This window comes from Leptonychotes weddellii, chromosome 11, assembly GCF_054177405.1.
Source record: "Leptonychotes weddellii isolate Sample4059 chromosome 11, ASM5417740v2, whole genome shotgun sequence".
In the NCBI taxonomy this organism is placed as follows: domain Eukaryota; kingdom Metazoa; phylum Chordata; class Mammalia; order Carnivora; family Phocidae; genus Leptonychotes; species Leptonychotes weddellii.
In genome coordinates this window covers 45,846,801-45,871,241 of record NC_138379.1, presented here as the reverse complement: position 1 = coordinate 45,871,241, position 24,441 = coordinate 45,846,801, and the positions used below count along the sequence as shown (strand labels likewise).

The window sequence follows — 24,441 nt, the reverse complement described above, 5'->3', positions numbered from 1 at the left end:
CTTGCAGGAGACAGAATGCCAGGAAAGGCTTCCCAGAAGAGGGTGATGCTTGAACTGAGAAAATGTCACAGAAAATATACTCTGTTCACATCTCTGTGTTTAGACTACTGTACTCTTCTGCTCTTACACACTAGTTTTCAGTTTTTGCTTTGTCATCTAAACAAGAACAAAGTGACGATCTCACCAGTGTGAACAGACCAAAGTGGCGACTTTTTAATTCAATTTCCTCAAATCTTAATGAAGAGTGAAAAAATAATTCTATCAAAGTATTTCCCAGTACCTCCAATTTGTCCAAGTTCTGGTTTTGTTTTTTAATATCCTAACTTCTTCCACCAAGTAAACATATCATCTGTCACCCAGTTAACAAGCACTTCCCTTTATAAGACTGTCACAGGGAATGATCACTGCTCTTTTCTTTCTTCCAGTTAGTTTCTTCTTCCATAGTTTCACTTTCTCACCTTATCCTACTACAATACTTTGAATTCAGTACCAAAGGAGCCATGAGTTCCAAGGTATAAGAACCACAAAATTACCACTGCCTATCTTTCTAAGTTTTGTCTGTACTTCCTGCTTCCTATTCCAATACTGTTATGAGTCACGAATTGGATTCTTTCTTCTGAATCCCCAGCAGCTGACACAAATAAAAATTTCAGATTTGGAATAGGAAATTAGCCAGACATGTAGTCTTATGGATTCGTTTCCAATACATTTACATCACTGACATTCTTCGGCCAACTTTTTAGGTCTCACGGTTTAGGTTACGGTACCGCAAATGAAGCTTCTGCCTTTACACAAACAGAAGTGGTACCAACCAGATCGAAACGCTATCAAAGACTGCTTCTAACTACCGAATGCTCCCCGCCCCCAACCTCCAAAGGGAACCTTCAAATAATGGGAGGCTGGAACACCCAGGGAGAGTGATACAGGAGAAAAATTTCTAGACTGAGTCACATCTGGTATTGGCTAATCCCGTCCGTTCTCTGGACCTCAGTTTCTCCATCTATAAAACTTGCACGTGATGTACGGTAAGGGGATTGGCTTAATTTCTAAGGTCTCTATGGCCATAGTAATCCAGAAATCCCATCTTTCTCCTCATCTAGTTTTACGTGGAACACGTGGGAGGACAGAAAATAACCTTTTACTCCACTAAACCGACCTTAACTCTCAGATATTATTTTAAAAAGCTAACAAACTCCCGACCCACCCACCCTAAACCTCGGGCTACAAATTTCCCCCGTGGAGACGCCAAAGGCAAATTAAAGCCCATCCAGCACGATGGTCAAGGAAGTGCTAGGGAGACCCTACTCAGGGTACTAAGACGCTGCCCCCGCAAAGGGCCCGCCCACCTAATCACCGTCGGGCAAACGAATGAGTACCACCAGATACATGGACGCTCCCTCCGCGTAGGCTGCCACGGGAGACCCCGGGGCACAGACTCCACGAATCTCGATTCTCTCCTAGCGCCCAAGAGCCCAGCCTCGGGGCCGCAGGGTAGCGCGCCCCGCCCCCTCCCTCAGGGCAGAAGGTGCGCGCCGGGGCGCGAGACTTCCGCGCGGAGGGCCTGGGACGCCCCGCGCACCCGCCCGCCCTGAGGGGAGGAGGAGCCTGTCGGTCCGGGGCCGCCACCGCCTGGGTTCCCGACTTACCGCGGTGCGGCAGGAGAAGGGAAGTGTCAGGAGTGAAGGCCTCGGCCCGTCCGCCACCCGCCGCTCAGAGAGCAGCGCGCGGCCGCCACGAAACCGTCGCCGCCGCTACCACCACCGCCACCGACCGCCGCTTCGGGCGCAGCGCGCAGAGGGCCCGACTGCGTCACACGCCGCCCGCCGTCAGAGGCTCGCTCCGGGCGCTCCGCCCTCGCTGTCTGCGCATTGGCAGACGCTTCCGCCACTCTAAGCCCGCCCTGTTATTCATTGGGCAACGAGTCTTTTGAAACCGAACGTGAGGGCGGTCTTTGGGAGAAGGGGAGAGGGGGAAGAGGAGGGACATAAGGAGTTACGGAGAGGAAAGGGGAGGGGCGGTGGGAGGGACATGGAGTCTGGCCCCTCTCTGCCGCGATTGGCTGGGGGAGAGTCGTGATGTCATACAGGGCCCCCTCGAAGTGGGCTTGTGAGTGGCTGCGTTGGGGTGCACTGGGCGGGGTGTGGGGGAAAGGTGGTGACGCTATACCCAGGCTCCGCCCCCTGCCTTGGAGCCGAGACAGTCGGGCTGCTGAAACTCGGGCCAATCAGAAGGGAGGCTCCAGGATGGCATGGTAACTATTCTACCCTTTCCTAGCCCCAGTCCGCGGGCGGTGATGGGAACGCTTCCCCGTAGTCCTGCCCGCACTTCCTGGGCAGACCACGTGCGGAGCTGGAGGGCTCTCCCGGGAGGTCTGTCTCTTTGAGTAGCTTGCCTGCCCCTGCTCTGAGGCCCCAAAACCTGGCCTCCTGGTTTCCCAACCCATGCCGGCCCCATCACAACCTTTCCCTCTCTGAATCCCTAGAATAGGCGCTATAAGCATGCCCTAAGGAAATGGCTCAGTGTAGGCTGTGTTACAAATGAGGATTCTTGGAACTTCTTAACGACCTGCACTTTAGGAACTCCTATTTATTCTTAAAGGCCTGGTTCAAATATTCCCACCTTCTCTGGGATGCATTCCCGGATCTCTCTCAGAGAGTTGGGCTAATGCTTGGGCAGGCTTCTGTTACAGCCTTGTCACTTTGTATCCTATTATTTACTTTTCTGTCTTCTGTGCCCAGGCTCTTAGAGGTCAGAGCTGCATCTTAGTCATTTGGGTTTCTTCCCCCTACCCCACTTGATATTATAGGGCGGGAAGGTTAAGCATGTTCTAGAAAACAGACCTAGTGACTGAGGGTCCCACACAGAATAGCAGGGACTGTGCTCAGAAAGCAAAACCTATTCAGGCTACCTCTCCACCACCACCTTCTCCCAGAACATCAGTACAAAACTGAAATGGGCTCTGCCCAAAAGTAGATGAACTTAAATCCCTCTGAGTGTTGGACGGTAGCAAGAGATTAGAAATAATTGACTAATTTGTCAAAAAGTGGAATGGTTGTAAAGATGAAATAAGATAGGGGCCCCTGGGTGGCTCAGTCGTTGGGCGTCTGCCTTCAGCTCAGGTCATGATCCCAGGGTCCTGGGATCGAGCCCCGCATCGGGCTCCCTGCTTGGCCGGGGGCCTGCTTCTCCCTCTCCCACTCCCCCGCTTGTGTTCCCTCTCTCGCTGTCTCTCTCTGTGTCAAATAAATAAATAAATAATCTAAAAAAAAAAAAGATGAAATAAGATAATGGATAGGAGAAATCTGGTACATTGTAGGTGCTCAGTAGATGCTCAAAGGAAAAAATAAATAAATATATGGATGGCCAAATAGTAAAGCTAGTTTAAACATCTTACTCCAGCCACTTTCCCCCCACTTCTGCATCCAAACATCCCTTCCTTTCCTCCACTTACCTGTGTTTTACATTAAAAGTCATTAGCTCTCCCTGGATAGTTTACTGTAGCTTCCTCACTGCCCTACTGAAACTGATTTCTCACCCTCCAGTCCTGAAACCCAACTATGATTAAACCTCTCTGCTACTTATTTATTCTAGTGTACCTAAGGCCAGGCAAACAGTATAGGTCCACATTAAATGTTTGACCATGAATGAGTGAATTATTGTCTTAAGTAGAATAATAGTACAAGTGTGAGACTTTTGAGTCAGTGAACCCTGGGTTTAAATCTGAGCCCAACCATTTATTAGCTGTGTGAACTTGGGCAAATTTCTTAACACCTGAATTCAGTTTCCTTGTCTGTAAAATGAGGGTAACAACTGTAATTTTAGGGTTGTTGAGAGAATTAAATGAGATAAAGCATTTAGTATGGTACTCAGTATACAGTGAGCCCTCAATAAATGATAATTTTTCCTATTCTTTAAAAATGTCAAGGAATTCCTGGGGCACCTGGGTGGCTCAGTCAGTTAAACGTCCAACTCTTGATTTCAGCTCAGGTCATGATCTCAGGGTCGTTAGATCGAGTCCTGAGTCGGGCTCCACACTGAACATACAACCTGCTTAACATTCTCTCTCTCCCTCTGCCCCTCCTCCGCCCCCCCTCGCGCATGCGTGTACACTGTCTCAAAAATAAATAAATAAATAAAATATCAAGGAGTTCCCATTCTTAATATTCTGACATTGATTCTGACATAGAAATGGGGCTCAGAAGTACGTTATGAATGAGTAAGTAAATACATTCAGTCCAAAGTACTAGCGGGTATATAGGAGCTGGGATCCTTAAATAGTGCATACTTGTGGGAAGACTGGAGGGAGAGACATTGGATGAGGGGTACCACAGGGAGAAATTTCCTATAACTCTGATGATTTCTACATAGGAGGACCTCTCGTTAGGTTCTCTGGTAGGCATGTGGCCCACAAGCTCGTCATTCCCAGGTACTTCTGCCCTAGGAAGGACTTTGTGGACCACATACTCTTACTCTGCCTAATTCGCATAACACCACTTTGTGTTTTTTTTTTTTAACATTGTATTTATTTGACAGAGAGAGAGAGAGCACAAGAGGGGGAGCGGCAGGCAGAGGGAAAGGGAGAAGCAGGCTCCCCAAGGAGCAGGGAGCCCGATGTGGGGCTCGATCCCAGGACCCTGGGATCATGACCTGAGCCAAAGGCTGTTGCTTAACCAACTGAGCCACCCAGGCACCCCTGAACCCCTTTGATTATCATCATCTTCCTTCTTCCCCTCTAAAGAAAAGGAGTTTGGTGCATGCTCACAAAAGCTTGCTGAGCCAAGCCCTCTCCTGGGCATCAGGAGCCCAGAGAGGTCCACAGCTCAACACTCTGCTCTGGCCAAGAGAGACAAAGCAAAGGAAAGTCTGTCCTAGGAACCCCCAGTCTCTCACAAACATACTCTGAGAACTCACCTTATGCAGCTTGGAAACATTGGTGCTCAGGGAGGAGACAGGACCCTTATGGACCACAGAATCAAGGAAGGGCAAGAGACTTCCTTTCAGAATGATGGTCCTGATTTCTTATGTGGTACATTGGAAAGAGTGGCAGAATTGGAGTCAAACAGCTAAGTTCAAGTACCAGTCTCACTACTTTTTAGACCTTGCACAAATTATTGAACTGTTCTGTGACCCAGCTTTCTTGTCTATAAAATGGGCACAAAAATTCCCATGTTGTAAGGTTGTTGTAAAGGTCAAATAAGGGAATTTGCAAAGGACTGTGCACATGTTTGACACATAGTAAGCACCCAGTAAGTGTTGATTTCCTTCCTCTTTTCCTACCACTTGATAAGGAAGGATGATGTTTATAAATAGCATATAATTGGGTAGGTCCACTTATAAGAGATTTTTTCAATAAATACAGTACAGTACTGTAAATGTATTTTCTCTCCTTTATGATTTTCTTAGTAATGTATTCTTTTCTCCAGCTTATTTTATTGTAAGACTACAGTATATAATACATATGATATACAAAATATGTGTTAAGGCTTCTGGTCAACAGTAGGCTCTTAGTAGTTAAGGTTTTGGGGAGTCAAAAGTTATACTTGGATTTTGGACTGTGGGGGGTGGTTAGCACCCCTAACACCTGTATTGTTCAAGGGTCAACTATATTTACAAAGTTGGGCAACTATCATTACTATCTAATTCCAGAAGATTTTCATAAGCCCAAAAAAGAAACCCCAGACCATTAGCAGTCATTCCGCATCTCTCCCTTCCCCCAGCCCCTGGCAACCACTATTCTACTTTCTGTCTCAATGAATTTGCCTATCTGGACATTTCCTATAAATGGAATCATACAACACGTGGCCTTTGTGTCTGACTTCTTTCACTTAACATAATGTTTTCAAGGTTCATCCATGTTGTAGCACTTATCAGAACTTCATTCCATTTTATGGTAGAATAACATTCCATTTTATGGATAAGCCATATTTCATTTATATATCCAAAAGTTGAATGACATTTGAATTTCTACCTTGTGGCTACTATGAATCATGCTATTATGGACACTTGTGTACGAGTTTTTGTGTGGACGTATGTTTTCAATTCTCTCGTGTTTATACCTAGGAGTGGATTTTTGGGGTCCTATAGTAACTCTATGTTTAACTTTTTGAGGAACTGCTAGACTGTTTCCCAAAGTGGCTGCACTATTTTACATTCCTGCTAATAGTAGATGGGGGTTCCAATTTCTCCATGTCCTTGCCAACACTTGCTATTTTCCTTTCATTATAATTATTAAGCTATCGTAGGGGCTATGAAGTGACATCTCATTGTGGTTTTCATAAACATTTCCCTAATGACTAATGATGTTGACCCTCTTTCCAATTGCTTATTTTCCATTTAAATCTCTGCTTTCTTAACATTCTTTGGATTATTTCATTTTTCCTCCTGTACCACTTTAGAAATTAAATCTTCTTCTTATATTATTTTAGTCATCTCTCTAGAAGTTACCACATGCATTCCTAAGCGTGATGCTAATTAATACCTTTATAGGCAGAGTGCAGTTTGCTGAGATGGAGAAAAAGAAGCATCCCAGGCCAGATGAACAGAAAGAACAAAGATGTAGGACCAGGAAAGAGCTCAGTATATCCAGAACAAACTGGGACTTCATCCTAGAAAGTTGATCCAAAGAAAGCTGAACAATGAAGAACAGAATAAACAGTGAAGATTTATTACAATTTGAGGCAGAATGGGCCTAGGGCAAGATGGGTGAGCCTGGGGTGGGTAGCTTAAAGCCATCCAAGAAAGATGTCTCTGCAGTGAGAAAGATCTCTAGAAAGAACAAAGAACAATTCCACCTCAACCTTGGAAGACTTTCCTGTGGCTGCCCAGGAGGCAGGGGCAGATTTTGGCCTGAAACTGGATGTCTTTAGCACTGTGTCGCTCCCTCTTCACTTGCCCCCAGCCATGCTACTCTGCCTCTACCCCTATAGCAGCAGTCTTTCCTCAAAGACTTTTCTTACAGTTTGTAAATGTCTTCTTGATATACCTAATCCTGCCCATTCTTCAAAACCTAGTTCAAATAAATCAACCCAATAAATATTTTCTGGGCTCCTACTGTGTCTGTCCCTGGCCTAAGCTGAGAGATTCAGAAATAAATGAAACGGGTGAGGGTTCCATCCTTAAATGAGCACCCAGGAAGGTGGGGGAAACAGACACATAACAAATGATTTCACTACATTGTGGTCAGTGCTAATAAAGGTGTGATGGACTTCTAAAGCTTCCTGTGGAGTGGGGAGGTGGGCAAATCATGGCGCCTAGGGAGAGAGGAGGAAGTTAAGCAAAGCTCATGGAAGAAGTGAGTGTAGCTAGAATGTAAGATATTTGTTTGCTAGAGTAGAGGGTGACCAGATTATGAAGGACAGTTGAATACCACACTAAGGAATTTGCTCTTGATCCTAAAAGCCGTAGGGAGTTACTAAAGTTTGCAGCAAGGGAGGCACATGATCAGATCTGTGTTTCAAGAGCCAATGTGGCTGTAAGTGAAGGATGATGAAGAGCTAGAAGGGCAAGGAGGCCAGTGAAGGAGATCCACAGGGAGCTTTCCTTGACAACTGCATCCCACATTCACTTCTCTTCCACTTCCCACTTCTACACTGTCCCCGTGCTACTGGGGGCTGGAACATCCCTGTAAATAAATGGTTGGTCTGCTTTGGGGTATCTGGTATGTGTGTGGAGAGGGGGAGTGGAGCAATGATGTGGCCAGAGCTGGAAAGTGGTGGTGCTGTTTCAGGCACAGGCCTCTTTGGGGTATGTCCAGGCCCCAGGCAAACCAACCAGGAGGACAGGAGACATTGGAAGGCTTCAACAGCAGCAGCAGCTACTCGGACGATGGGCAAGTGCCCATTTGGCAAACACTGAGTGCCCGCTGAATGAAGGCGAGACTGGAGGCTTAGATGCTTCTTCAACTTCTTTATCGGTACGATAGATTCCATCAAATTTACCTCACCAGATTATTAAGAGGATCAAATTAGAAAGTGTACAGAAAGTTCCTGGCACCTAGTAAGAACTCATTCTTCTCCTCTACTTTTCCTCACATAAATCAAGGTAGGTGATAGGCTTTTGAACTGGCAGTGGAAGAAACGGATTCGGGGAGTGTCCATGACAACTGTGGTCACACAGTTCAGAAAAGGCTCAGTCAGGAGAGTTCAGGCTGTAGCTTCCACACTGGGTCCTAAGAGCCATGAGTATCTTCCGTGAGTATCTTCCGCATGCCTGGCACACTGCTCTTTTACTTCATTTAATTCTCACAGCAACCCTGTGCTGTGAATATTCCTAAAACCATCTTACAGATGAAGAAACCGAGATTCAGGACTGTGTGGTGAATTGCCCCAGTCATCAAAGAATTAAAGGCAAGATTAATGCACCTCAAGTTTCAGGCCTTGGGGGTAGTCTAGAGGCAGAGAGAGGGGACCCAGCCTCAGGGAATGGTATTTAGAGCCAAAGGAACAGACCAGGTGTCAAGGCAGGGAATAAAGGCCAGGAGCAGGCATCTGTGGGTTGGAGCTAGACAAAAACAGATGACACGAAACCCTAAGATAGGAAACCTACATCTAGTTAATGAAACTAAAAAGAGGTGGTTCTTTCAGTAAAGTTTTACTAATTGTTCATTTGTCCTGGGGCCTTAAAGGACAGGGTGAAGGAGAGTTCAAGTTCAACAAAGGAAGTTTTTAGAATAAGGCATCGTCCCTCCAGGGATGCCTGGGTGGCTGGTTCAGGCGGTTAAGCGTCTGCCTTTGGCTCGGGTCATGATCCCAGGGTCCTGGGATTGAGTCCCTCATCGGGCTCCTTGTTCAGCGGGGAGCCTGCTTCTCGCTCTGTGTGCCGCTCCCCCTGCTTGTGCTCCCCGCCCCACAAATAAATAAGTAAAATCTAAAAAAAAAAAAAAAAGACATCACCCCTCCAGACTTGGAGCCCCCAGGAGTGAGATATCTCTGGGTCCCCACTATTGCCCAGCTAGGGCCAGCCACAGAGAGGGCCTAGGCTGAGTGAATGAAGAAGAGTGAATGCATGAAAAAGAGCTCTGGTAAGTTCATCAAATCTGAGCCTCTGTATCCCCACGGTGGTGATTATAGCTACCTTATGGGGTTAACATTATAAGTTGACTCCTTTTTTTAAGATTTTATTCATTTATTTGAGAGAGAGAGAGAGGGAGAGGCGGACTCCCCACTGAGCAGAGAGCCTGATGCAGGCCGGATCCCAGGACCCCAAGACCACGACCTGAGCCGATGCCCAACCGACTGAGCCACCCAGGAGCGCCTATATAGTTGACTCTTGAACAACACAGGGGTGAGGAGTGCTGAACCCTGGCACAATCAAAAATCCATGTATAACTTTTGACTCCTCCAGAACTTAACTATAAATAGCCTACTGTTGACCGAAGCCTTACCGATAACAAACTGTCGATTAACACATATTTTGTATGTTATATGTTTCATATACTGTATTCTTACAATAAAGTAAGCTAGAGAAAAGAACATGTTATTAAGAAAATCATAAGGAAGGGCACGTTCTGCATGGAGCACTGGGTGTTATACACAAACAATGAATCATGGAACACTACATCAAAAACTAATGATGTAATGTATGGTGATTTATATAACATAATAATAATTAAAAAAAGAGAGAAAAAAAATCATAAGGAAGAAAGGGTGCCTAGCTGGCTCAGTCAGTAGAGCATGTGACTTTTGATCTTGGGGCCTTGAGTTTGAGCCCCACGTTGCGTGTGGAGCCTACTTTAAAAAAATAAATATTTTTTTTAGAGAAAGTCATAAGGAAGAGAAAATACATTTACAATACTGTGCTGTATCAAAAAAAAAAAATCCACATATAAGGTGGACCTGTGATGTTCAAACTCCTGTTGTTCCAGGGTCAACCGTATAGGGATTAAGAGAATGGCCTCAGGTGCCAGACCCCCATCCTGGTTCTGACATTTAGAACTGTGTGAATAGGTAACATACCTTTTCTGTTTTCCATTGGTAAAGTGGGGATATTAATAGTATCTCCCTCATGGAAGAATGAAGCGGGGGAAATCGGAGGGGTGGACGAACCATGAGAGACGATGGACTCTGAAAAACAAACTGAGGGTTCTAGAGGGGAGGGGGGTGGGAGGATGGGTTGGCCTGGTGGTGGGTATTGAGGGCACGTTCTGCATGGAGCATTGGGTGTTATGCACAAACAATGAATCGTGGAACACTTCATCTAGAACTAATGATGTAATGTATGGGGATTAACATAAGAATAAAAAAAAATAGTATCTCCCTCATGAGGTTTTTTTTTTAAGTATTTATTTATTTGACAGAGAGAGACACAGTGAGAGAGGGAACACAAGCAGGGGGAGTGGGAGAGGGAGAAGCAGGCTTCCCAGGGAGCAGGGAGCCCATGCGGGGCTCGATGTGAGGCTCCATCGCAGGACCCTGGAATCATGACCTGAGCCGAAGGCAGACGCTTAACGAATGAACCACCCAGGCGCCCCTACCTCATGGGGTTTTTATGAGGATTAAATGGGATAATGCATAAAAAGTAAAAAAAGTCCCTGGAAGACAGAGGGTGCTCAAAATGTGCTAATTATTACCGTAGGGATTTAAATAGGAAAATGTGATGGTGATCATGTCTAGCTCAGAAGTCCTTCACCCCCTGCAGGTGCTCTGACAACCCCAAGAGCCCTCGTCGGGTTCCTGGGGATCAATCCTCTCTTGGCGGGGAGAGACCCCGGGGGAGTGGGAAGGGAGGTGGAGGAGATCCTTGCTCTGTTATATCGGACAGGACAGGGCGCCCTCTCCTGATCAAAGGTGGGAACAGCTCTGGCCCAGAGCTTTTGGGGTGGGCCTCACTGATCTCTCTACCCGTAAGGTGCTCTTCCCTTTGCTCGAATCGGCTCTGGGGAGCAAAGTTAGGGGGGACGGGCGCTGAGGCTGGGGCAAAACTGTTGTAATGTTTCAGAAGGGCGAGCCTGGATAATTCGGCTAGAATGGGGGCGTGGGCAGGAGGGACTGAGGTTAGGATATGAGAGAATTCGGGGCCCTGTTGAATTAATTTTATGTTCTTCCAACAGGTGATGGAACACAGCTGAGAGGTAAGGTGACAAGGTGGCTTATCCAACGTGTCAAACCCAGGGGTCCAGGGCTCTTCCGGCTGCCCCCACGCAGCGGGAATTAGTGGGGCAAACTAAAAGAGCTGGAGAGACACGGCACCAGGGGACGCCGGAGCAAGGGGGAGAGCCAAGGGTCTAGGTCCGCAGAGGTGGGGAGGGGCCAACGGAGGATCTGGGCGCAGTTTCCTCCCCAAGCGCGCTGGCCCCGCCCCCGCCGTTCCCGCTCCGGCCCGCCCTCCCCCCACCACCCCCCCCCCGCCGCTTGCCCCGGGCTGGGCCTGGGCTCCCCTCGGGTTCCCCCAGGGCCCGGGCTGCGCTGGCGCGGCCTCCTCGCCGCCACATCCTGGGTGAGTATGGGGATGGGTGTGCCGGACTGCCGGGCAACCCCACTTGGGGGAGCTCCGCCACGCGGTCCGGCCTCCTCAAGGCCCAGCCCCACGTTCTGGCGGTGCTGGTGCCTGCCCAGGATCTTCTGCTAAGCCGACTTCTGAACTAACCCTTCCCCCACCCCCTGCTCCCCCACATGGTGGCTGGGTGTGCATTGGTTGAGCTCTCCCTTCCCTTCATAGGGACTGCTGGTTGGGATTTCTCTTTAGGTGCCGGGGATGGAGGTGTGGGGGAGCCCTGGAACCCCATAAAGTAATTTCAAATCCCACCTCTGCCAATTATTAGCCTGTGACCTTGGGCAAGTCTTTTAAACCTCCCTCAACCTCAATTTCCTCTACTGTAAAATGGAAATACACAGGCTATAGGACCTACCTCATAGAATTATAGTCAGGGTTACAAGAAACAATGTATATCAAGTGTATCAAGTGCTATTCAGGGTGCCTCAGACTCAGAAGGTGCTGGAGGCTGAGAAGATCTCTGGGATCTTTGGAGATCAGGTAGGGGTACTCCTGAGAAAGTGGTAGCCAGCTAAGTAGTCCCTATGAAGAAGTAAAGAGCTGACTGGGACTGAACAGCTGCCCTTCAGGTAGTGAGCTCCCTGTCCTGAGGCCCAGAGAAGTAAAATGGCCACGTTGGAATGGCCTTATTAGTAATCTAAACCACATGATCTTCATGTTGCACAGCTGTGGGAAAAGCCCCAGAGTGGTTAGATGACTTGTCCAAGGTCACACAGCTAAAAGAGAAGCCAGGCATACCTCCAAGCTGTGGAACAGACCATTCCTCCAGCCTCTTTACCCACCCCCTGCCTTGGGCAGTGCCTATTCATTCCTGGAGGATCTGGTCTTCAGTTTGGGCATCCCAGTGGTTCCTGAGGGATCTAGAGCCGCTGGCTTCAGGAGGGGGCTGGTGATGCTATAAGCACAGAATCAGGGTTTGGACTGGGTGGGGAAGTTGCTCCCCTTCTGGGGCCTCTGGGGATTACAGTCCATTTGGGGATGATCCAAGAAACGTGTTTGATTTGGCTGTCACTAGGGCCCCTTCCAACTCCCCTGGGAGATCCCTGGCCCCTGAAGAGAGAAAGGAGCTTGGGCCACTGGAGCAGGCAGCCTAATCGGGCCTGGCAGAGAGGCGGGTGGGGGAAGATGGAGGAGAACACAGAGGCTTGTTCACCTGGTTCTGGAATGCCAGGAGGTGCTTCCTGAGGGTAGGACCAGGAAGAGTTGGGGCTTGATCTGGCAAGACCTTTGAGCCCAGAAGGGCAGGTTCTTTATGAATCTGGAACCAGTCCTAGTTTGGCCACAAGAAGCCTAAGTTCCAAGGATGGCTGTCCATCAGGCTCAGCATCAGGCTTTGAGGAAGGACCTTTCTCTCTCTTCATCTTGGTTTCTCTGTCTTTGCAGTGGGGACAGGGCTCCCTGACTGATCTATATAGGATTTGATTTACCTTTCTTTCTCTTACGGACAGGCACCCCTTCTCTCTCCCCTCCTAATCTGACCTAACCTGACCTTTCTGCCTAGACCTCTGGCCCAGAGAGGAAGGAGTCAAAGAAGGCTGGGGTTGTAGTTTGTGACCCTGTGGGCCCCACATCTCCCCACTGCTGGCTCTTCCTTCAAGTTGTTGTGTGACCCGGAGCAGGTTCCTGCTCCTCTCTTGGCCTCAATTTCACCTTCTGTGCACTGAGGGAGCCTGGGATTGTTGGTGTGTACTTGGTTATTATAGTTGCTGACCTTCCTATCCTCATCTGAGGGGGGAGTCACAATCCTCAGGAGCCTTTACTTCATCCCTGGAGGGGGATGGACAGGCCCCATGGGTACTGGGAAGACTCCAGAAGCTGACAAGGCAGCTCTTTCCAGCAAACAGCAAGCCCGGGCTAGCACTAGGCCTGATTCTGCAAAGCCTTTCACCCTCAGAGCACGTGAGGCAGCAGGCGGGGTCGAGCAGGGGCTCCGGGCTCTATTGCCTTCCATGGAGTCCTTGCTGCTGTGCGCTAGGGTGCAGGCACACAGAACCTGGGAAGGGACTGAAGGTACAGAAAGCCCTGGGCCAGTGGGTGAAGCAGGGAGAGCTGATGGAGGCCCTGAAGCCTGGAGGCTCAAAGGCCGGTGGGAGGAGATGGGCCATTCTGTCCACGGGGAAGTTGTAGGGTTGGTTCCTGAAACAAGAGAGACCAGTTAAACCAGCTGTTGTTGTAAAGCCAGCTACAAGGGAGAAGAAGTTCTCCCAATCTGTTCAAGCTTCGTTTTAGCACAGATTGGGTTTGTTGTCTTTACTCTGAAATTGAGGATGAATATTCTCTTGGGATTCTCATTCTTCTTCAGGGCGGGAGCTGTCCAAACTTAGGGGCTAGATGGCTTTCTTAGACCCTTCACCCCATAGCACAGCTAAGCTGAGGACTGAGCACAAGGGCTAGCTTTGCCACTGAGGCCCGGCCTGGCTGCCTTGGGTCTTGACAGCACATTACTTCATCCCCAGGTCTGACAAGATGTACCAGGTCCCACTGCCGCTGGACCGGGATGGGACCCTGGTCCGGCTCCGCTTCACCCTGGTGGCCCTGGTCACGGTCTGCTGTCCACTTGTCGCCTTCCTCTTCTGCATCCTCTGGTCCCTGCTCTTCCACTTCAAGGAGACTACGGCCACACACTGTGGGGTAGGGCTTGCACAGGGGTGGTCGGGGAACAACATCTCATCTTCAGGCCCATTTGGATCTCTTTTGGATCCTGATTCTACTGTTACAGGATTAGTGAGCCCTCCAGTGAGGTCCATCAAACAAATTGGGCTGCTGGGGGTTAAGGTGCCTGCAAATTGAGGTCTCAGGAATTAGCCTTCTGCCACTTTCCATGGAGGTCACTAGGGCCTGCAGTCACTGAAGTTGGGCAGCCCCAGGACCCAGAACCCAATCCTTACTTCATAGCGGGCAGATTCAGGAGCCCCAGGGTTTTGTGAGGGATGGAGAGAGAACTGGCCTGAGCTAGAAGGTGCTGGAGCCTCTTAGTGCGGCACTGTGGGCTGTGCCTGTCTCTGTGGGAATGTGATTATGTGTGCGTGTGTGTAGGGACACGACTGTATGTGTGTGGGAGAGACTGTGTCTGTGCAGGTCTGGATGGGGGCCTGATGATGTGTGTGTGTATGTGTTCCATATGTGTGTATGGGCTACGTTCCCATAGGCAGCCATGCACCCTCTAGACTGGGTATGGCGTGCTGGGCAAGGAGGAAAAATGTGAGTTTTCTATGTAGTATATCAGAGTAAAGAGGGCGAGGCCTGTGCTGACCTCTGTTACCCTCCAGGCTCATCCACTGACTCTATATTACCTGAGACACAGAGACTGAGCCTCAGCTTCCCCATGTCTAAAATGGGGTTGATAATTCCCATCCTCATTCTCAGGGCCAGTGTAGAGCTCCAGATAGAGGAAGAATAGGAAGGTGGTTTGGGAAATGTGAAGGATGAGGAGCAGAAGGAAGAGGAGGGAAAGGAGTTTGTCAGGTTGGAAGGCAGGGCAGGAGAGGAAGAGCTTAGGGGCTGGAGGTGGAAAAGAGGCAGGGCCTGGACATGGACCCTTGGAGTAGCATCAGAGAGAGCTCGGAAGGCCCCCACTCAGCTCAGCTTCCTGCCTCCCTATAAAGAGCATCTGCTCCAGAAATAGGGCTATGACTAGGACTGGGGTCTGGCTGGCAGTATGGAGTGGGGCCTACTTCCTTTGTTCATATGACTTGAAGTTTTCCCTCTCCTTGATTTGTCAACGGATAGGTGTTGGCCTTGAGCTCTGGGCAGCCAGTGTGATGAGACCCAGGGCTGGGAGCTATCAGAAAGAACAGAACTGGAAGACAAGGGGGGTGAGCAGGTGATCTGGGGGGGATCAGAAAGGGCCCAACCAATGGCCTTTTCTGAGCTAATTTTCACCTTAGATAATGCTTCAAATGTTTCTCTCACCCTGGTCAACTCCTTTGTATCCTGCAAAACCCTTCTCAAGTGTCTCCTCCTTTGAAAAGCCTTCCCTAGCCTCCTTGGGGGCCAAGTTAATCTCTCCCTCCTCCGGGAGTTCCCTGTTTTATCTTTCCTACAGTTCTATCACATCGTGTTTGTGTCCTGTTCCCCACCAGACCTGGAGCTCCTTCAAGGTGGGCACTACATTTGAATCAGAAAGAATTGGTTGAAAAATAAATAGGACCCCCCCCCTCCAGCCCAATGCCCTGGGAAAAAGAAGGCCTGATACCATGTAGTCCATACAGAAAATTTTAATACTTGTACAGCATATGGAGTTAAATGGAGTAGGCTGTTTGCTCTGCCCCTCATGGCTGGCTTCTGAGGGCTAATGGGATCAATAACTCAGCACACCTGACGTACCTATACTCCATTCTTGGCATACTAGTTAGGGAACTAAGGCATAGGCGTGGCAGAGGTACCTGGCCCCTCTAGGGCAGGACTGAGCTTAGTGACCCAGGGGGTGATTTTGTCCCTGCTCCCTGGGATGACCATGCTGGAGCCTCCTAGGGGCAGTCCAGGTGGGATGTCTGCTCTGAATTTCTCACCTAGAGCATTCCAGGAATGGCTAACCCTAGGAATAAAAGAAGTAACCTTAGCCTACTGCATCTATAAATAGATGACGTTGCCTTTGCTTGCACATCCCCAATGATGGGGAGCTTCCCCTCCAGGCAGCCTATTCCAAGGAGGTCTAGTAACTAACAATTAGCAAGCTTTTCCTTGTAGTGAGCATACATTCTCTTTTCTGGTGAATCTCTGCTTTTGCACTGGCTCTGCTTTGGGAGCCTGAGAGCTACTTTCTCCTCCTGGCATCAAGCCAGTCCTACAGAGATGGAACGGCAGTAATTGGGGGGGGGTCCCTGAGTTTACCCTTATTGGGTAGCATAGCTCCAGTTCTTTCGGGCAACCCTCACAGGACAGGCGCCCCTAGACTTGTTCCAGTTGGTCACTGTTCTCTCCATACAAGGCCCTGATGTGGGCAGAGGACTTCAAGCAGCCTGGGCAGTAGAGGCAAAAGCAGGCCCGTTGCAGTCCCATTACTGGCTGTTAGGCTCCTGTTCGGGCATCTCGAACTGATGTTAGCTGTTTGTGCACAGCAGGCTGGACGCTCATAACCGCATATCCAGGCCCATCTAGATCTCTTTTGGATCCTGAATCTGTTGTCTTAAGATTAGCCAGCTCTCCAGTGAGGCCCAGCAGACCTACTCTGGCTCCAACAAAAAGGCGTGAAATCCTATTCTGCTTTCTCCCTTTCCCTTCCCAGAAACCCACCTGTATCCCAGGACACAGCCCTCAGAAAGGTCCCTACACCCATCCCTGGCAAGGAAGCTACCCTAGGCTGACCTTAGCCACTATCACTCTGATCTTTGCAGAGTGTTCCAGAGTTTATGATATGGCCTTGTTGGTCCTGGGAGGGCTGTGTGCTTGGGCAGGCGTGGAGATCTGGGCTCTGTGGGCGGGAGGGCAGGCCCTGGCGAGCTAGGGGTGGGACCCTCCAGTCTTAGAAGAGTCTCAGTCTCGCTAGAGCCCTCAACCCAAGCCCCGGATCCATCTGTCAGCACCCAGTGTGAGTGTTGCCCAGTGCGAGCCCCCTCCCCCATTTCCCTGATGCTGAGCTGGACTAGTGGACTGGGGTTCTCTTAACGGAGGGAGGTATGTGTCCCAAGGGGGGTTTGGTTCCTAGGTCTTTTAATACAAAGCCATTTTTGTCTGTCCCCCAAAAGGGAACCCAGCTTGCAAGTCATGGTGGTTGGGGCAGTGGGAGGTGGGAGGAGGGAGTTCTCTGCCTAGAGGGAGAAGAGAGTGGAAGAAAGTCAGTTCCCTTGGTCTGGGTCTGGCCCAGCAGACAGGCTCAAGGTGAGTGGAGGAGATTCCTGTGACCCTCAGATTCCTATAACCTTTGGATTGGGTGACATGGTCTTTTCAGAGAGGAAGGAGATGGAGGTCTGGGCCTCTGCAGGGACCCTGGTATCTTGAGATGACAATACTGCTGGCCTGAGGCTTGGATCATTCTGAGCCTGGGGGTGGGCTGGTTGGCAGCCTGTGGCCCCAGTGAAATGTTCTGGGTACCCCCACTGTTCCTAGTTGAACTTGGGTGAAGAGCAGGAATGTGGTCAGACGGGGTCAGTGGGAGGGCTGAGTCTGAGCCAAGGGTCCTTTATTTAGGTTATTTGGCCTGAAGAAAACCTTGACTTGGGAGCTTTAGGCTATCAGGTGGCTGAGATCTTAGTTCGAATGTTTGATCCTGGCATAGTTCTCCCCTTCTGTGGAACAGAAATAGCAACCTTTCTACCTCTGACCCTTCCGAGTGGGTATGAGAGTCTTGAGAATGAGGTGGCCCATCAGAACTCCCCGTGTCCAGGCCACTGGGAGCGTCTATTCTCCAGACTTGTCAAGAGGTGGACCTACAGGACCATTGTGCCAAAGGGATTCCTAAGTGCTGACGCTGCCTGACTCAGCTGCCCCTGCCCCATCTCTCTCTGCACCTCCTGATCTTTTGCACCGCTTTCCTTTTCCCCTTACGTTCTTTCTACCTTTCTACTCTGGCTCTTCCCTCTACCCAGAGGAGCCAGCTCTGGAAAAGGCCTCACTTCCCAAGGCCCACGTGTCCCACCAGGCCCCAAGTCGTGTCCCTCGCCCTGCTTGGGCATCACTCCCTACAGGATGTTCTCTGCGGCCTCACAGCCCTTGGACCCGGACGGGACTGTGTTCCGGCTCCGCTTCACGGCCATGATCTGGTGGGTCATCACTTTCCCCATGTTCGGCTTCTTCTTCTGCATCATCTGGTCCCTGGTGTTCCACTTTGAGTACACGGTGGCCACTGACTGTGGGGTGAGTGCCACGCTCCCCCGCACCTGGGTCAGGGCCAGGTCAGGGCCAGGTGGGGAGATGGCCTTAAGAGTGGAATCAGAGAGTAGGAGAGAAGGCGGAGGGTCAGAGAGAGGGGAAAGGGATGAAGGGATGGTGGGGGGCAAGTCAGAGTTGGGGGAATTTGTGGGGAGAGACTCAGTGAGAGTAGAAGATTACAGAGAGTGCCAGGGAGCAGAGGGGAGGGTGGGGGGAGTAGGCAAGAGAGGCCATGAGAGGGAGGAGGAGGCTGAAGAAAGACCAGACTGGGAAGGAAGCCAGGACTGGGGAGTTAGATGCGGCCAGGAGCCAGAAGTCATAGGTGGCTTTAGTCCAGACTGGGGGCCTGGCCTGAGAGGACCCCCCCAGCCCTGCCCTGGAATCTTCTAGTTTGGTTTCTCCCTCTGGCAGCCTCGGGCCCCACAGCTTGTCCACTCAGGGCTCTGCTAGCTAGAAACCTGCCTCCATGAGCAGTCCACCAGGCCTTTCTGAGGGCCCAGGGGTAGAGGTTCTGGGTCAGGGGCATGGAACTGAACATGCACTTGCCCTTAGCCTCTCATCCTACAAGAGACAGTCCTAGACACAGATGGTCAGTCCGAGTGAGATGGGAGGCACTGTGATAAAGGGGAGCACAGGGGTCACGGGGCCCAGAGCAAGCACTTAATCTAGCCTGGATGTTGGGGAAGACTTCCTTCCTGAAGCAGGGAGCATTGCAGCTATGCGGGTAAAGGATTTTGTGAATGCCAGGCTGACAACTTTTGATTTTATCCAGAGGGCAGTGGTGAGCTTTGGAACGATTTGAGGCAGGAAAGGGACATGATCAGATTTATGCTTTGGAAGACCATTCTGGCTCCTGGGTAGAGAACGGTTGTAAGGTCAGGGGGCAAGAATAGGGAGATCAGTGAAGAGGCTAGTGTAGTAGTTCACGCTACTGGGGAGACCAGAGCTAAAATAGGGACTATGAGGATAGAGAGGTAGGGATGGAGTCCAGAGAAAGGTAGCAGGTTGAATTGATAGGGATGGGAGTTTGTGTCCATTTGGCAAGGGATGAGGGCAGTAGACAGAAAAGTCATCCATAACTTTGGGGGACTTTATCAAAGGAATGAATCTCTAATGGTGAAATCCGAGGTGCTATGGTAGGAAATTTTTTGGACCCTCACCCTTTATACCATGTGAATTTCTGATCTACTGCCCTGCCACAGATCCACTGAGCCACGTCTTCCATGCCAGTGGAGGGTTTCTGTTCTTGGGGAAAAGGGGTTATGTTCCCACCTCAGTACCCTTAGCTCTGAGCTCATGGGGAGACTTGGGGTGAACTGGGTACCTGGTCTCTGATAAGCTCCTGATGTTGCTGGCATAGTTGGTGAGTGGGGAACTTGTGTGCTTGGGATGGGGGGACATATATGAATATCTATACCTGATTATGCATGTGTGTGTGTGCGTGTGTGTGTGCGTGCGCACGCATTGTGGGGGAGAGATAAGAGAAAATGCCTGCTCTAAGCATCCTACCTCCACCCCTAATCTGCAAGGAGCTTACGAGGATGGCACGAGTAGCCACAGTGCCCTGAATCTCCCTCCCTCCTGAGGTATCACCCCAGCTCTTTGCCATCTCTACACTTTACCTGTTTCCCAGCATCAGTTAGGGCTCTGGGCTCTCCCAGCCAAGCTTTAAAAGCTCATGCTGGAAAAAACAAACAAACAAACAAACAAACAAACTCATGCTGGTTCTGCTCCCCTTAAAGTAGCTGGGGTTGGGGCAGGAGTTGTCAGAATGAATATTCTAGGAAGTGGAGGCAACACTCTTACTAACCTTACTTAGGGGACCTAACTCAGAGTGGCAGAACAGTTAGGAGGCTTGGAGGTGTCAGAAGTCTCTGGCGAAGATATGATTCTCACCTCTCGCTCATATGCAGTCTTCCCATGTTCAAGAACCACATAGCTCACCAGCTAGTTGTAGGCTTTTCATGGAAGTTGGTCTTGGGAAAGCCATCACCATAGCCATTGTGTGCCGAACGCTGCAGACGCTCTGCATACGTTATATTTAATATTCGTAATCATCCTGCGAGGTAGATGGTAGTATCCCTATTTTGCCAACGAGGAAATTAAAGCTCTGAGAGGCGAAGTGACCGGCTCAAGGCCGCTCAGCTAATAAAGGCAGAGATGGGATGCAGACCTGGGTTTGTGTGGCTCCAAAGCCTCCATGCTGCCTCTTTACTGACAACTCAGGGTGAGTATCTAAGCCTCGTCTCAAGCTATGGTATCTCAAGCCATCGCCTTGAGAGCAGCACCCTCTCTCCAAGAGCGCTGCACATCGCTTCCTCTGATAGTGCTGAGGGGAAATCTATCTCCTTTTCTGTGAAGGCTTCGAAGCCCCTGGCTGGTGATCCCCCAGGCCGGCCCCTGCTCTGTGAGCCGCCTCCATCACTGCCTCCCTTCCCAGCCTTGATGGAGCCCCAGTCAGCATCCCCATGAAGCGTAAGGAAGGGATCTTCCAGAACTGCGTCTCTGAAGACTGGCCCTGCTCTAGTCACTGGGCTCTGGCACTGCTCCGGCTCTTGTTGAAAGTCTAAAAAATGTCCACAGAAAGTGTGTGCAACAGACCGGTAGCTTCCAGTCCTGGAATCCTTTAGGAATGCAGATTCCCATATTCCAGACTGGCTACATTCTCACACAATCCCCAGTGAGTTACATGCACATTAAAGGTAGAGGCCCTGCTCTAGGCCCTGGAGTCTGAGAGGTCGTCCTCCTAGCCCTGGCTCTCCTGTCAGCACCTACACTGTTGTTCATTCATCCCTCATCCTCTCACCCTCTCATGCAAACAACACACCAATCCTCATGGCTGTGTGTGTGACCTCCTCCTCCTTCCTCAACTTTAAAGAATAGTGCTCCAATTCCTTGAGGAAGGAGGAATTCCAGGCTTTGAGAAAGATGAATGGGAGAGATGAACCAGAATAGGGTCATTTTCTTAGGCTATCCCAGGTTAAGAGCACCCACTTTCTTACGCATGATCAGGGTGGGGGTACCCTTCTGACCCAGCTCCCGCCCCCCAGGATCTCACAGTACCCTCTAGCACCTTGGCGTATCTACCCAGAAGAATAAGGGAAGCTGGGAGGAGTCAGAAGAACATCTTGGCTGCCCAGTGAATCCAGCACTGTCCCAAGGAAGCTCAGGTGGTCGGTCCTCAAGACTGTATCTAGGATCCTGGGCTCATGGAACCTCCCACAAGGCCTTATCAAAGGCGCCGCTCTGTTCTATGGGCTCAGAGAGCATCTGAATCTGTCTCCAGCTTCCGCAGCCATGTATAGGTTCCATCAAGTCCCTGCACACACCCCAGGCTGCCTGGGGAATGAGAACAAGCACCCTGGGGCCTGGGACCTGGCAGGGGACATCTCCCAGGAGAGCCTTGGGGGTGCGTGAAGGAGGACTTCCTGGAAGGGAAGGGGCTGGAGTGGAGCCTCCTGAGAGCCAGGGTGATTCTGAGAGAGGGAGAGAAGGCTCTCCAGGTGGGTGGGGCCAGTGGAGGCCTGCCACCAGACGGGTCCCCACTCTCTAGGTGCCCAATTACCTGCCTTCGGTGAGCTCGGCCATCGGTGGGGAGGTGCCCCAGCGCTACGTGTGGCGCTTCTGCATCGGCCTGCACTCGGCGCCTCGCTTCCTGGTGGCCTTCGCCTACTGGAACCACTACCTCAGCTGCGCATGCCCGTGTCCCGGCTACCGCCCACTTTGCCGCCTCAACTTTGGCCTCAACATTGTGGAGAACCTCGCGCTGCTAGTGCTCACCTACGTCTCCTCTTCCGAGGACTTCAGTGGGTGCCCGGATGAGGGAAGGAGGAGCAGGGAAGGGTTGGGGAGGGTCGCCCCCGCACCCTCCCTCACTCGGACCTTCAGACGGAGGGGTTCAGACGCTCCCTGCGGTGCGTGCTCCCAACCCTCCTCTCTCCCTCCAGCCATCCACGAAAATGCTTTCATTGTGTTCATCGCCTCATCCCTCAGTCACATGCTCCTCACCTGCATTCTCTGGCGGCTGACCAAGAAGCACACAGTAAGTCAGGAGGTACGGTCTACCCCTAGTGGGGCTCCAGGCGGCCCAGAGGAAAATCAAGGACACGTGTCCTCAGGATTCGGGTAATGGTGAGGTGGGAACCGGAGTTCTAATGGGAATCCGGGCCGGGGCTGGGACTTGGGGACAAGTGGAGGGTGATCGATGGGTCAGAATCTAGGACTGTGTTCGGATAGTATGAGAGATTGGAAAATAGAAGAGATGGAGGCGCCGAGTGGGGGTAGAACGAGGGACAACACCCAGGCTGCTGTGGGTTAGAAACAGTGTCAGGGGTCTGTGGTCTGTATTACCTCCAGTGCCCCTCCTGCAACACACACACACACACACACACACACACACACACACACGGTATGTGGAGGTGTCAGGTTGGTGGGTGACTCCAGGTAACTTTCATATTCCATCCGGCTGAAGTGGGAGGGGCAGGGACACCTCTGCTCCTTGGCCTCATTATCCTCCCAAATGCAGGGATATGAACATGCCCATCATTCCTGCTGCCCTTGCCTGTGCCCCCTTCCATAACCAAGGGAGGTAAGAGACACAGCCCTTAGGAACCAGGGCCAAGAGGGGAGGCTGTCCACACACATCCAGCAGGCTACAGAGTGATCAGATAGCCCATCCCCTAGGACCGCAAGTCCTACAACTGGAAGCAGCGGCTTTTCATCATCAACTTCATCTCCTTCTTCACGGCTCTGGCTGTCTACTTCCGGCACAACATGTATTGTGAGGCTGGAGGTGAGGCCAGGCTGGGATCCATAGGTGGTCACGGTGGCTATGGGACAGATGTCATGTTTTCTGTAGCGTGCGCTATGGCAGTGGTCTTGGGGGCTTGCTGCCACTGTGTCCCCTGTGTAGAGATGTGGTGGTGGTGATTCAGCAAGAGGCCCCGGGGTTGGGGTGGGGAAGAAGGCTCACCATGCTCTGTTCTTGTGTCCTCACGACAGTGTACACCATTTTTGCCATCCTGGAGTACACTGTTGTCCTAACCAACATGGCGTTCCACATGACGGCCTGGTGGGACTTCGGGAACAAGGAGCTGCTCATTACCTCCCAGCCTGAGGAAAAGCGATTCTAAACCCTTTCTCTTCGGCTAGGAAGGAGGCGGTCCACTGCCCAGAAACTAGAAACAAGACACTGCACTCTGGCCTTCCCCACACCGTGTTCTCTGTGGGCCCTGCTGAAGCGGGGGGGAGGGTGGAAGAAAGGAGGAAGGGCACAGGACAGGGCTTCAGGCAGCCCTGCGGGCTTCTCCTTTCCCTCACCCCACCTGAAGGCCCAGGAACCTTCAAGCAGCATCACCCTTATCTGAGAGGCCCCAGGAGGCTGAGCTGGAAGTAGAGCTCCACCATCTGGTGCTAAAAAAAGTCCTGAGGTTCATAACCACCACCCGTTCTTGACCTTTACATAGCCGCCTCTTGCTGAGGTCAGGGACCACTGAGCAGTGGCTGCTACCTGAAAACCACAGCCATTTCTCTCCACTGGGTCGTTCGCTTGACTAATGTGTCTAATCATCTCCTGCGCACACCCAGGCCTAGGGCCACCATCCCCTGCTAAGTTTGCTCAGGTGTTCTAGCCCTGACTTCACCTCCAATTTAGTGTGTATGCTTCCCTGTCTAAGCCTCGGTGTGTCCGGGCGGGTGATGGGGGGTGGGAGGGCTGTAGGATTTGCACGGGCTCTGCCAGTGGTTCTGACACCACCTTGTGGAGGTGGTGTTCTGTACCTGAAGGCTGATGTGCTCCAGAAAAAGCACTGGTACGGCACCTATCTTCCTTCCCTTCTGAAATCTCTGGCTTACAGACTCTTCTTCCGTGACAAAGGTGTGGGGTGGAGTCAGGGGCAGATTCCTGCCCTAAAATGGGCTCTCTGGTGTCCCCCTATCTCCCTACTGCCCCATGCCCTGACCTTTTTGGGTTGTACATTTTATTTCAAATAATAAAAAAAATTTTTTTTTGTTTTTTTTTCCCCAACAGCCTGGGCTAGGCTTGCTTGTCTTTGTTTCATGGAACTGAAATGAGGGACAGGCTCCAGGATGGAGGGAATAAGTCCATGGCAGGGTATGGTTCCAAGTGGCTTCCCACCTCAG

The 24,441-nt window shown here is 50.7% G+C and overlaps 2 protein-coding genes across 25 annotated transcripts in view; one reads left to right on the top strand and one right to left on the bottom strand.

Moving 5' to 3' along the window:
* Nucleotides 1–1,845, bottom strand: part of NUP98 (nucleoporin 98 and 96 precursor) — a 116,846-nt gene extending 115,001 nt beyond the window's left edge. For 9 of the 10 annotated variants that reach the window (XM_081798719.1, XM_081798724.1, XM_081798723.1 and 6 more), the window contains exon 1: nucleotides 1,647–1,845. The gene's annotated coding sequence lies outside the window, so the exon portion shown is untranslated. The remainder of the gene's footprint in view (nucleotides 1–1,646) is intronic. The other variant, XM_081798720.1, reaches the window with a different exon arrangement.
* Nucleotides 1,846–2,144: 299 nt separating this feature from the next.
* On the top strand, nucleotides 2,145–24,327 carry PGAP2 (post-GPI attachment to proteins 2). Of its 15 annotated transcripts, none has more exons than XM_081798738.1 (9): nucleotides 2,151–2,251; nucleotides 11,048–11,068; nucleotides 13,947–14,121; nucleotides 15,536–15,590; nucleotides 18,117–18,191; nucleotides 21,854–22,106; nucleotides 22,248–22,354; nucleotides 22,984–23,092; nucleotides 23,302–24,327. In XM_081798738.1, the coding sequence occupies exons 3-9, from the start codon at nucleotides 13,988–13,990 to the stop codon at nucleotides 23,430–23,432; spliced, it is 864 nt and encodes a 287-aa protein (XP_081654864.1). In that variant the 5' UTR covers nucleotides 2,151–2,251; nucleotides 11,048–11,068; nucleotides 13,947–13,987; the 3' UTR covers nucleotides 23,433–24,327. The 15 variants fall into 15 exon arrangements, with proteins under 15 accessions (XP_081654865.1, XP_081654870.1, XP_081654869.1 ...); XM_081798736.1 differs by having other exon boundaries at nucleotides 15,512–15,590; XM_081798739.1 differs by lacking the exon at nucleotides 15,536–15,590 and having other exon boundaries at nucleotides 2,145–2,251.
* Nucleotides 24,328–24,441: the final 114 nt, after the last annotated feature.

Bases quoted from the DNA above. Each gene is read 5' to 3' on its own strand.
- PGAP2 (XM_081798746.1), top strand. From the start codon at position 13,957: ATGTACCAGGTCCCACTGCCGCTGGACCGGGATGGGACCCTGGTCCGG. The intron at 18,286-21,853 runs GTGAGTGCCACG...CCCACTCTCTAG, and splicing joins CGGTGGCCACTGACTGTGGG to GTGCCCAATTACCTGCCTTC. The intron at 22,107-22,247 runs GTGGGTGCCCGG...CTCTCCCTCCAG, and splicing joins CTCCTCTTCCGAGGACTTCA to CCATCCACGAAAATGCTTTC.